Source organism: Vanacampus margaritifer, chromosome 5 (assembly GCF_051991255.1).
Source record: "Vanacampus margaritifer isolate UIUO_Vmar chromosome 5, RoL_Vmar_1.0, whole genome shotgun sequence".
NCBI classification, from domain to species: Eukaryota; Metazoa; Chordata; class Actinopteri; order Syngnathiformes; family Syngnathidae; genus Vanacampus; species Vanacampus margaritifer.
This window is the reverse complement of record NC_135436.1, coordinates 18,099,423-18,111,950: the sequence shown is the minus strand read 5'-3', so window position 1 is coordinate 18,111,950 and position 12,528 is coordinate 18,099,423. Positions and strand designations below refer to the sequence as shown.

General features: G+C 38.9%; 1 protein-coding gene across 1 annotated transcript; it reads right to left on the bottom strand.

Moving 5' to 3' along the window:
- Positions 1–636: 636 nt before the first annotated feature.
- Positions 637–11,064, bottom strand: lbhl (LBH regulator of WNT signaling pathway, like). The gene is made up of 4 exons (XM_077566920.1): positions 10,701–11,064; positions 7,602–7,677; positions 5,757–6,063; positions 637–2,025 (listed from the first exon to the last, which is right to left on the bottom strand). The coding sequence occupies exons 1-4, from the start codon at positions 10,781–10,783 to the stop codon at positions 1,946–1,948; spliced, it is 546 nt and encodes a 181-aa protein (XP_077423046.1). The 5' UTR covers positions 10,784–11,064; the 3' UTR covers positions 637–1,945.
- Positions 11,065–12,528: the final 1,464 nt, after the last annotated feature.

Here is a 12,528-nt window from a genome sequence, read left to right as displayed (position 1 = left end):
TACGGCGTCACGGTTGTCAATGTTGCACACGTGTCTTAGCTGGGTGGATGTTATGCGATTTTCTCCTGTTGCAATGTTTTATACCGCAAGTCACACACACACTAACACCTTTTTTTTAATGCAACCATGTTAAAAGGAGTGACATGAGGTAAGTATGATGGTGATAAAGCATTAATATTAGAGACAAATTTACACATTTATTAGCCAAACCGAATGTCATATTTAGCAATAAATTAGCAGCCAGATATATTTAGTTTATATATATATATTTATATATATATATATATATATATTTAATTAATTACTTCTTTACTTAATATCAAGATTTGTTGTTTAGAAAAAAAATACTCAAAGTCAATTTGGAAATACCATACAGTATATAGGAAAAGAGCAGGCACATTTACTTGTGCAACTTGCAACTTACTCCAATAACACTATTGGCTGTAAAATAGTAGTAAAATTAATGAATAATTAAATTACAGGGAAAATACAGATCATAAAAATCTAACATGTGAGTAAAAATATGTTATGTTAAAATATATATATATATATATATATATATATATATATATATATATATATATTACAGTATACGTTCAAATTTATGGATTGTGACAGAGGGACAAAATGCTTAAGTGATGCATTTATTTTTTATTTTTTATTCAGTGACACCATCATATGTACACTTTATTCACAGGTCAGCCTAGACACAAAACCACAAAACAGTTTTCAGTTTTATCTGATTTGCTTACTAACCTTAGCTGCCTTTTTTTGACAAAATGAGTTCTTAAAATGTGGTAATGTTAGAATTGTTGACCTCATATACTATGATAACTATTTGAAGGGAAATATAAGTGAGAAATATCCTTAATGTTCTATGCGGCGCCACTTAGTCTAAACACAGTATTGTGATTAATATTGTGTTTGTGGAATATCAATTAATCAGCAAAATCCACCCGTTTTTAGCTAAAGCAAATGAGCCGCAATGTTATTTCCGATTGACAACAAGTGGCAAAATGTCCGCCCCCTAAGATGGATAAAAACAGGTGAATTTTGCTGCTTAATTCTTATTGAACAAACACAATATTATTAATCACAATGCCGTGTTTGGACTACTGGGACACATAGAACAAATTATTGTTAAGAATGTTTTTGACTTGAGTTCCTCTTCAATGAGTAATAATGACAATTCTCTTCTAAATATCCACTGAAGTCACCATTGCGTTGAAAAGAGTTTATGAAAAAGTTCTGTATGCTAAAGGATATTTTGGGAACTGAGTAAAAGGTACAAAATAATATGCAAAGCAAACATGTCCTCGCTGACATTCAAAAGTGTGAGTTTGGGAAATGAAACATAACACAAAGGTGCTAAAAGTTTTAGAAATACACACACACACACACACACACACACACACACACTTTAGGTATATATTTCTAGTGAGGACATCTCATTGACATAATGCATTTCCGAGACCCTTACCCTAACCTTAACCATCACAACTGACTGCCTTACCCTAACCCTAACCAAAACCCAATTCAAACCTAAACTCTAAAACCCAGTTTTGACCCTCAAAAAGAGGTTTGGACTCATGGAGACCACCAAAATGTCCCCAAAAGGACACGTGGTCCCCACAATGATAGCAAAAACCCAGAAAATGGTCCCTTTGATGTGATATAAACTCGCTCTCACACACACACACACACACACTTTAATGTTCAGTGAATGTTTGCATTTTGCAATATGTGTTTGTGTGATTATCTTCATCAGCATGTTGCCAAGTGTGCAGATATGCCCATTTATGGCTTCACTGTGAACTTCACTGGTTGTTTATCAGCACTTGAAAATATTTTCCTTTTTCAGCACTGCCGTTTATTTAGTCTTTCAGCTCACACGTATAATCTTTCATTGGCAGTGTCAACTTATTATTGTTTACTCATAGGGTCTTCAGAAGTTTCGGTTGAGGGTCGAAACACAGCTTGGTGGAAGTGTGGGGGTGTCATCTCGAAATGCATCTGACTGTAGGTCTGCAAAACACAAAATTGGAAAGTGACTGTGAAAACTGCAAAGATTGAAAAAGCTGTACTTTTTTGTAGATGGACCACTTCGATAAGCACTCGAACATGCAGGAACAGGACCAACGGAAAAAAATGGTCATAACCTTCAACAAACAGCAGCTGAAGAAAAACCTAACTGCTTATCTACAAACCCCAAGTTCAATGAAATCATTTTAAACTTATAGTGTAATGTAATGTGATGTATAATTTTAATCTACACACCCTTTAACTCATTCCCTCCCAGCCATTTTCACTGAAGCAACCCCCTTAGAGTGTTTTTTTTTAAAGGAAAGAAAAGCAGAAGGTTAATTTAACTTTAGCACTTTAGAAACGCACTTAAAGAAAACAAGATGGTTGTTGAATTTAATGTTCCATATGTTTACTATTAGTGGCTGCAAATGCATGAACAGTTAAATAATAAGAAAAGGGCTCTGTGAAAAAATAATAGCCATGAAGATGTACTTTGAGTAGTAGTAGGAACTAGGAACGAATGGTAGATATCTGGTGGGACACATTAAGAGAACGGACGCTCCTATGTGAATGTACAGTATAGCAGATTGTGGCATGTTGAGAAAAGCCTCAGTTAAAAGACTACAACTGCATTCCAACTTATTCGTGAGCGTGAGCTGGCTCGACAGGTACAGTACAGTATTTAGACGTTTTAGGGTTTGAATGAGTTTTAACGGTAATGTCATACAATGCCAGTTTCTCTTGAACCACAATTCATCTCCTCGATCTTCTGTCCAGACAATTATATCCAAATGCGAAGGGTGATAATGTGTGAAATGAGCGATATTGTAAAGACTTTCCTACGCTTACTGTTTATCCACGTTCGTCACTTCTTGTTTTTGCCCCAAGCGCTGATTCGCTAGCTAACAGCCAATCAGGGTGATCATGTCACAACAGTCCGACACCGATTCAACATATTACATCCGTTGCAAACACCACCCAGATGCTCTGCCAACAGATGCTTCATACATTAATCAGACAGCGCATACCGACGCCCAGCCACTACCCGACTTCCGACGTCGGATTGGTGTCTAGAGGCCTTAAACCAGTGCCCCAACTCCTAGACATCAGAACGTTCCTGTCTGTGCCAGCACTAAAGACTAATAAATTGGATGGCTTCATCATTAAGGACAGCTGGAAATGCTTAACAAAACGCTTAAATGAACGTTGTGGCGACCCCTCAAATAATTAATCAATCAAATCTTTATTTGTATCGCACTTTTCATACTTTAAAAGCAACACAAAGAACTTCATATAAAAAAATTGTTAAAAAAACAAACAGATTGCCTCCCACCTAACGTTTAGTAAAATCCAAATGAGTGCTGTCAAAAACGTTAAAAGACGTTAACTATGTTTGGGGGGGGGGCTTGGCCAGCACTAGATGGCAGCGATGACTCTCTTGGGACAAGATCGGGTAGGAGTCAGTAGTAGAAGACGTGAGGCGGAGCTAGAGTGTTGAGGGGAGAATGGCTGAGGAAGCGAAAATGGCGACCGGTTGCAAGCAGCTCACGCTTGAGCATGTTTTTCAAAGAAGAAAAACATCGACCAGTGCTAAAGAGCACATTGATGATGATGATGATGGTGACTCCGAGGTTGACGCCGAAGTTGGAAGCGTTGACGCGGCGGCTTCGATCACGTCGTAAAGCCTCACCGGCTAGCGATGCTAACGCCGGAAAACGTGGTGCACAACCGAGCACTTCTGCACAGGCGGACGTTCAATCGGACGATGAAGAGTACCCCGAGTCCAATGCATATTCATCGGAGGAGTGGGTACAGTCTGATCACGGAGACTACAATGCCATCATGAATGGAGTGGATAAGATGGATCAGAACATCTCTTACTACCCGGTATAGGAACTGAAGGACATGAGGAAGCCAGACGTAACACCAGGTCACCGTATCATGATCCTGAGAGTAGACTTGATGGCAACATGGCCAAACACACACTGCAGTATATACCTGCTACTCCCCAGAAAAAAAGGCCGGCAAAAAAGTGTGGGGTCTGCACGCGAAAGGGCAATCGCAGTGAAACTAATCTGTGGTGCAAATCCTGCTGCGTCCCCTTGCACGCAGGGGAGTGTTACACAATATACCACACAAAAAGAAAAAAATTGTGGTGTTGAAACATCCACACAATTATAAATAGTACCACACATGCACGGTTGCACACATTTGTAAATAGTTTGCCAAATTGTTTTGTCAAATTGTTACACTGTTGAATGTAAATAAACTTATTTTGCTATCAAAAAACACGTTTTCATTGTTGGTGGTAGTGTTTTACAGAAGTAAAGCACTGTTTAGGTGTTTGTGGCATCATTCATGGAAAAAAAAAGGTGTCAAATTAACTAGAGTGCATGAAATAATATCGTTTCACAAAAAGCTTGATTTCTCCGTATTTTGGTCCAAAACAGAGCATTTGGGTGAAACTAACCTATTTTCTATTGTTGATTACTGAAAAACTGAATAAGGTAGAAACTAACTTTTTTCAATCTTTCATTTGGTAGTATCTGTGTTTCCATAGTCCAAACACAAAATTTTCTGTGGACCTTGAAAGATCAGTCAAAATGCTCTAAATCAGCTGGCACCCACATGTTCTCTTTTCTGAAAATGGTTGGCAGTCAAAGAGTTAAGGTGGTCAATTAAAAAAAAAACTGATGAAGCTGAAAGGCAATACTTAGTCATACTCACTTCTGATTCTTGAGCAGGTGATTGGGCTTTTTGACACAATGGCCACAGAGTGTGAGAAATCACACCATTGCATCCTTACCCACGGCACTTGGGCATGGCCTAAACCCCCTGCAGCACGCATTACACCCACGCAATATCTTAGATAGACATCTTAGCAGTTGTGTTATCATGCAGTTGTCACGGACATTAAGGAGCAACGAGCCATCGTTCAAGCAGGAAGTTGCTGAGTCGATGCTGTCTGACCCCCACATCAGTGTGAAGGAAATGAAAAGGATAGTTAGTCATGGATTTTCCCACACCCAACTGCCCCAACTCTATCCCCTCCTCCAATTTTCATGACTGTGAACAAAGGTCCAAAGCTTGAAGTTCCTCAGAGTCTGGTTTTCCCGGGATTTGCTCCAAAAACATGAATAAGTCACACCAACGCCTTTATTTCCTCGTGAGAGTGAGGCGGGTTGGCATTAGCTATCTGATCCTGACATTTTTCTAATGTGTTTATGGTGGAGAGAGCACAAAACAGCCTCCATCTGAAATGGCACAATGTATAAAATAAAATCCAAATTATTCTGATTCAGAGATTAAAGTCTCCACAAAAGCTGTGGTGTGGGAGAAAACATTCTAAAAAAGTTAAATAATCTGACCTTTCTGTAGTTAAAACATAAAACATGATCCGGTATCATGGTCGAGGATGTGGTTATCACATCTGCCTCACAGTTCTAAGGTTCAAAGTTCAGTCTTGACTCTAGCCTTCCTATGTGGAGTTTCCCCATGCTTGTGTGAGTTTTCTTTTGGGTGCTCTGGTTTTCTCTCATGTTCCAAAAAATTTACAAATTCAACATTAAATTGCCCATGTGTGTGCAAATGGGCTTTCAGATTGGCTGGCAACTAGTCCAGGGTGTATCCTTCCTCCCGCCTCAAAATCATCTAGGTTAGGCTCCAATTTATCTTCGATCCTAAAAACGACAGCCACTAGCTATAGAATAACCCAGACGTATGCAACTCACCAATGAGTGTCAATCCTTGCTGCTGGCTCAGAATAACCGATGTTCTTTCTTTCCCGTCCTCCTCCTCTTCCTCCTCTCCCCAGTCAGCAATGTTAGCCGGGGGGATGCACTGCTCCAAGAAGAGGTCCTCCTCATCCTCATCCATGTCCACGTTTTCTGGGGGCCAGCGCAGTTCTCCGCTCTCCACCTCGCTCACCTCAGTGGGCTCCACAACAATAGAGGGTAGACGCTCCCTTTGGTGGTCCTGAGCCAAGCTGTTCAAAGATGTCTGCGGGTCGAGCACTACCTCAACCGGGTCAGGGAAGATCTTGAAGGAGAGTGAAAGGAATGATTGAGCACTTAGCAGAATGTAACAATATGGGTCATTTTAGCTGAGAGTAAATTTGAATTTGTGATTTTTTTTTTTATAAACAGGCTAAAGAATTAAAAGAGAGCCAGAAATAACCCTGCCATGTCATAGCTCTGTTACTATTGACAGTTGTCTTATGTTCAATTGTGTTGTCATATATAAATTAATTTTACTAATGTAATTACTTTTTTGTGAGTGTCCCTCACAATAACCACTACGCTGCATTCTTCTGCCGGTGGCTTCGGCGACATCACTACTCACTCACGGGCAGTGAAAACTAGCAATCGGACGTTAGCTGAAAGCTACTTGAGGCTAACCTCCATTGCAAGGACAAGGGCAGCGGCACGAAGTGAAGTGTCATCGCCAGATGCACAGATGGTAATGACAACTTTATTTAGCATAGAATTAACACTATGGCACTGCACTCTGTCATTACTGTCGCACTTAATACTAATACTTGTTGGTAGTGATGGGAAAATGAAGCTTCATGAAGCACTTGTGATATTTTTTGACTCCTCTAGATGGCACTATTGGTTTAAAAAGGCAGTGGAAATGTAATACATTTTCATTGCACTAGCCTTTATATTTGAACCAAGAGCACCATCTAGAGGAGTAAAAAAAATCGTAAAAGTGCTTCATGAAGCTTCATGAGGCTTCATTTTCCCATCACTACTTGTTGGCATACAAGCGGGCCATGGCTCGTTGAAGTTCAGCTAATGGTGAGTGTGGGGGTTTTTTTGGTCCTTGAAAATATGCTATTATCACAAATTATATTTTAAAGGTGCATTGCGCAGTTTAAAAAGGTAATATTAAAGCTTTTTCTCCATCATGCATGCTCCACCAATCCCCAGATGAGAACGAAGAGCCCTGACTGTTTTACTCTGACTGCGCCTATCAGCTTTCATCTTCCCTTTATCGAAAGAGTGTGCGACCCGCACACTCCTCAGTTTCTTTGGGGAGGGGAGGTGAGGGATGGTGGAGGGTGCACGTACTCGCACGCGCACCATGAACGAGCCGGACACAGATGCTGCAGTTACGCTTTGGACCAGAGGTGGCAGTCGCGAGTAAAAAAGTGACAAACTGCACAAAGATCCTTTAAATTAAAAAAAATTACCATTTCTATGCCTCACAACGTCCAGTTTTCTTTTCCTTTTTTTTAGGGGTGTGGGGGGGGGGGGGGGGGGTTCCACCTCATGCCCAACTCAAGTACTGTTAGTTGTCCTCTCCCAGCTTCATGTACTCCCAAGTAGCTCTGAACCAATCAGAGGATGGCACAATGTTGACGCCCCAATCTAATTGGTTCAGGTTCTTTAAAAAACTAATTATATCATCTTTTTTTTAGTTGTATGGTGCCTGCATTCTCAGTCTGAAGGCATTGGAAAGTTTGACACTGATATAGCAACACATGAAAGCTAAAATCTGATTGGACAAAAAACATATAACCCACAAACACAAATGACTGCAAGATATGCAAGTGGCCTAAAGATGATAGATACCTGGAAAGGCAATCGTTGTTCCTTCCTTTGCAGATCTTCAGAGATTGATCCCTGACCACTTGGCTCCTCCATCCCTCTGCAGACACAACAAAACCACTACAGTATAACATAAAGTAGACTTATGCACACAATAAATAATGTGAACTTACTATATGTCGAAACTTTGACAGAAGACTATCTTGGCTTAAAATAAAGTTTATCTGCTGATGATCATACCACCAGCAACAGAAAGCAGCAACAAGGCTCACTGGGTTTCTTTCTAACAACTTTATAAGGTTGCAGACATAACAACAAGCAGTCACATGATTATAAATTAAGCTTAAAAAATCTTCATAATTGGAAAGAATGTCATCCTGGGGGCCCTTCAGAATTACCAAGAATCCATAAATGCACTGGGTTGGGTTGCACTCTAACCCAAAACTGTGTGGTTTAAGTTATATTCGTTGCTTAATGAAATTTGCAAATGTTTTGGAAAAGCTCATTTCATTGACAGTTTCTATCAAAACACTTCAAAATCTTCCAAACTTTCTTCACACTGTTCTTGACATGCATTTACAGTAATTTGATACAACGCATTAACATAAATAGCACATTTTCTTGTGTTTCAAGCTAAATTTCAACAGTTCTCTATGTTCTCAGGTTTACAGTCACTCCTACATTTCTAAAGCTGCCATACTAAGTGAATTATGTGGCTGCGCTTGCATGTGTGTCATCACATGGTGTCTCCTGTAACACACACACACACTGCAGATTAGCGAAGAGTCAAACAGAGCTTTGCACAAAAATGGATTATGTCTGCTGCTGCTCATAATTCATGTTGTGACAGTGAGCCACACTGAACACATAGACTCCACGCCCTCCTTCTGAAATTGAGGGGTGGGAGTGTGGCGGCTCCGTTTCATCTGCCACCAAACATTTGCTCCATTCTCCAAACGTGATATGCCAAGGTCCTCTGTTATCTTTACTTCACAAAGATTCCTGATGTGGAGCTCGCGGTGTAGTCAATGGACGCTTAAAAAAAAAATCCTTCACTCCTGCTCCATATGACTTCACTATCTTTGTGGTGTCCATAAAAAATGAGACGGTGGTCAAGAAATACTGACGATCTGTCTGAAAGAATCTTTTTTTTTTATCCCCCTCTACTTACTTTTTCTCTTTCTATTTTTAATTACTGTTTTTTCTGGCTCTGTCCCCGCTTTACTCTTGCCTCAATTGACTTTCAGTCATGATGTAGCACGCAATCTGTTAAAATCGTGCTTACTCCTTAATGACATCTCATCTGAAAGACAAATCTCATCTCAGTGTTACTTTATATAGAATCTTCTTTGGGCACTTTTTGGTGTTTGGTAACAGCGTCACTTACAGTAGCTGTAGGATTTAAGAAAGATTTGTTTTTAACTCTCTATATAACCAATATAGATATTGTGATATTAATAGCTATTGCAAATGAAAAAGTGATCAATTCATGTATATTCCAAATTAGAGCACGTACGTAAACCTTGGATTATCAGAACACGATTGAAATGTCCTTAAAAGAGGATTTAAAAAAAAAAGGTGGGGGGAATAACTAATCTATTCGCAATATTTTATAAAATGATTTGATGATTTTGGATTATTATGCCAGATGTACGTACAGTGTTATAGTAACAAGTCATTCTAAAAGAAAACTGCACACAAAAAAAAAAACAGTGTTGCATCATTATGATAAATAAACTTACATGCAATCGTGAAGTTAGTTAGTTAGTTAGTTAGTTAGTTAGTTAGTTAGTTAGTTAGTTAGTTAGTTAGTTAGTTAGTTAGTTAGTTAGTTAGTTAGTTAGTTAGTTAGTTTCCCTCACATACTGCGTTTTCACTGCAAAATGTATATGGTCATTGTGTAGTACATCCATGGTAACCATGTTAAACATTGCCTACAATTTGAACTGATGCTTATTTTTAAATGTAAATATGCATGGACTGCGCATAAATGCAAAATTTGATCTGTGGGATTTGTGTACTTTTAGTTGAACCATTTTGGTTAGCTTAAGCATTTGAAAAAATAGATGTCATTTGACCATCCCCATCAACTTTTGGTGTACCTGAGATGCTTATTAATTGCTAAATGCCAAAATGTGAACATGGCTGGTGTAACAGAAACATTATTAGCATGCTAGTAATATAACAACTGATTGTGGGCAACAACAACAGGACAAACAGCTCTACCTGCTGGCCAGGTATTACATGACATGCACACTAAGTGACACTGACACTTAAACATTTTGTAAATCCCTATTGATTGTTAATTTTTAAAATGCTTCTGACTCAAAAAAATACATGAATACAAAGCCCAATATGACTGAAAACAGCAGGTATTGATTCTTAGGCTCAGGGTGAACTTGATTCAATAAAACATGAGATGGGGGAAGTTTGCTTTCAGGTCAGACGTATGTATTTAGAAAATGAAGAAACACTGCTTGGCCAAAAACCAGGACACTCATCTGTTCTCATCCTAACCGGATCAGCTTTGGAGGGGACGTTGCCATTTTTGACCCATTTGTGGAACGTGCACAATCCGACCAAAAAACATTTCTGATATGATGCCGATGACAAGTGTGTCACACTAAGCTGTTTGTGTGCCACCTGGGATGGAAACTTACAGGAGCTCTTATGAAGAAGCTTAGCCTCTATGTAATCCCCTTCATGTACACTCTCTCTGAACACCTGTGTGTTTCCACTCACTCCACATTGCTAGCAGCAAAGCTTGTTGTATAAAATCAAATCTACATGGACTAAATATGCTTCAAATTCTGCAGTACGTGACTTGATTTATTTATTTATTTTTAACAATCGGTTTTGTGGAGAGTGCAGGACATTTATTCATAATTACACAATCATCAGAAAATAAACGCAACCTTTAAGGCAAGTCAGACATGTATAAAAATAAATTGAGTATTAATATAATGGCTACTCTGGAGTGCTACACTAAAGATTATAATTTTCTATATTGTTAGGTTTAACAAAAGTTTTTGAATGAAGGATGACCAATCCAATTTGGGTTCAAAATAAGGTCAGTTGGGAGATGTCTGCCTCCAATAAAAAACAAACCATGCCTCCCCTTACCCTTCATTTGCTGTCAGGTAGCTGTCTTCTTCTCCATCTTGGCACAGATCCACTGTGGTGAAGACAGTGGGCACAGTTTGCATAATGGGGGGTTCAAAAGAACGTGAGAAGCTCCCGCAACATTCCCCCTCTGCAGAGCTCTCGGCAAGGCTGTTGGTGTCCAGCACGAGGCCTGGATGCGGGCGTCCCGCACCTTCAGAGATGCTCAGGAGATGAGGATGCAAGGGGGCGAAGTGCCTGACGGCCTTGCTCCAGTTAGGACAGCACCTGCCTCACTTGCACAGCCTCAATCCAACTTTTCCAACATGTGCTGCCTTCGAACTTCCCTCCTTGTGTCATCGTCCTCCCTCTCCCAGCCCCGACCCACAATCAGGCTTTGGATTAGCGTCTCTTTCGATTACACAGGCTTGATGGGTGACGTCAGCCAGCCTTGACAGTCCCCTCTGATGAGTTGGCACAGTGCGTCGTTGGTGCAAGGGCACACAGATGGCGAGCACTATTGACAAACAGCAGCCAGAATCCAGAGTTGTATGACTGCTTGCACATAGCTCAAACTTTTTGTAATTTATAGTGTGTTGTTTGAGTCCTTCCATCTTGTTTGCTTAAGAGATTCCTTTGTCTCATTCTAGCAATCTGAACTTTCAACTTTGTGTGCTGCTGCGCCATCAGTGAATTTAGACTTGGATGATTCATGGAATTAGCTCGAGGATCAAGGGCTCAGGCTTTGGGAGGGGAGAGAGTGGAATATATATATATGACACAGTGGGTAGGTACTAGGGCAGGCTGCATACAGTTACTGTAACAGATTATTGTAACGGACAACGGATACTGCCAAACAGAGTTCTATGGACAGCAATGTGTGTAATCTCTTCTGTCGGTTGTATGGAACAACAAGGTAGTCAAAGAAACTGCATAAAGTAGCATCCTGCTTCTGTCTGTGTCTTTTTTGTTTAACAACTATTAAAAAAAAATAATAATTTTAAGCACTGTAAATGTATCATTCAAGTAAAATGCATCCTATGTTATTGACCAATTTAGTAACACCATGTACCATAAATTAATTTTCATTGAACAGATCTTCTTGACCAAAAAAAGCCCTTGGAAAAATTGTTGTATATTGTAAATCAATATTGTCATCTTTAATTATGTGAAAAATTGATGGTTCGTTTTTCCATGTCTCATTTTCACTATTTAACATATTTCAATACATATTACTTTATTATCTTTATATCACATAACACATTGTTACATATTTAGTGTATATAAATTGAAATGCTATTCATATAATACTAAATACAACAAGACAGGCTACCATATACAAGTGCATTTCATCAACTTGGAGTATCATTATTTCTTCACTTTAGTTTTACTAATTATTATCATTTAAGCAGACAACTAAACACAGTCCCTTTACTGTATATATATATACCCTATCAAAGAATTTGAACTTTGAATAAAATATTATTTTATTATTTAACAAAAAAATATTGTTTTAAACACAGCATAGAAAATAGATAGGAATTGGTTTCCCCATGTTTTTAATTGATTATATAATGCATAAGTTTAACTGTTTACTTCTAAACGCTAAATGTGACTTCCGGGCTTTTGCCACATACATTTTTCATTACAACTAATGTTAAAGAGATTTATTTTAAAATGGGGCATAGATTTTACCCATCCAATATATATTGGCTGAAATTTTAAAAATATTTAGATACTAATTGTAGTTTTTGTATTGACTCAAGAGAAACTTCAGTCCATTTATTCTGGTCAAAGCAGTTCTGATGTAAACTGACAATTCATCAGAGATCGCATGTAACCAGGCTTT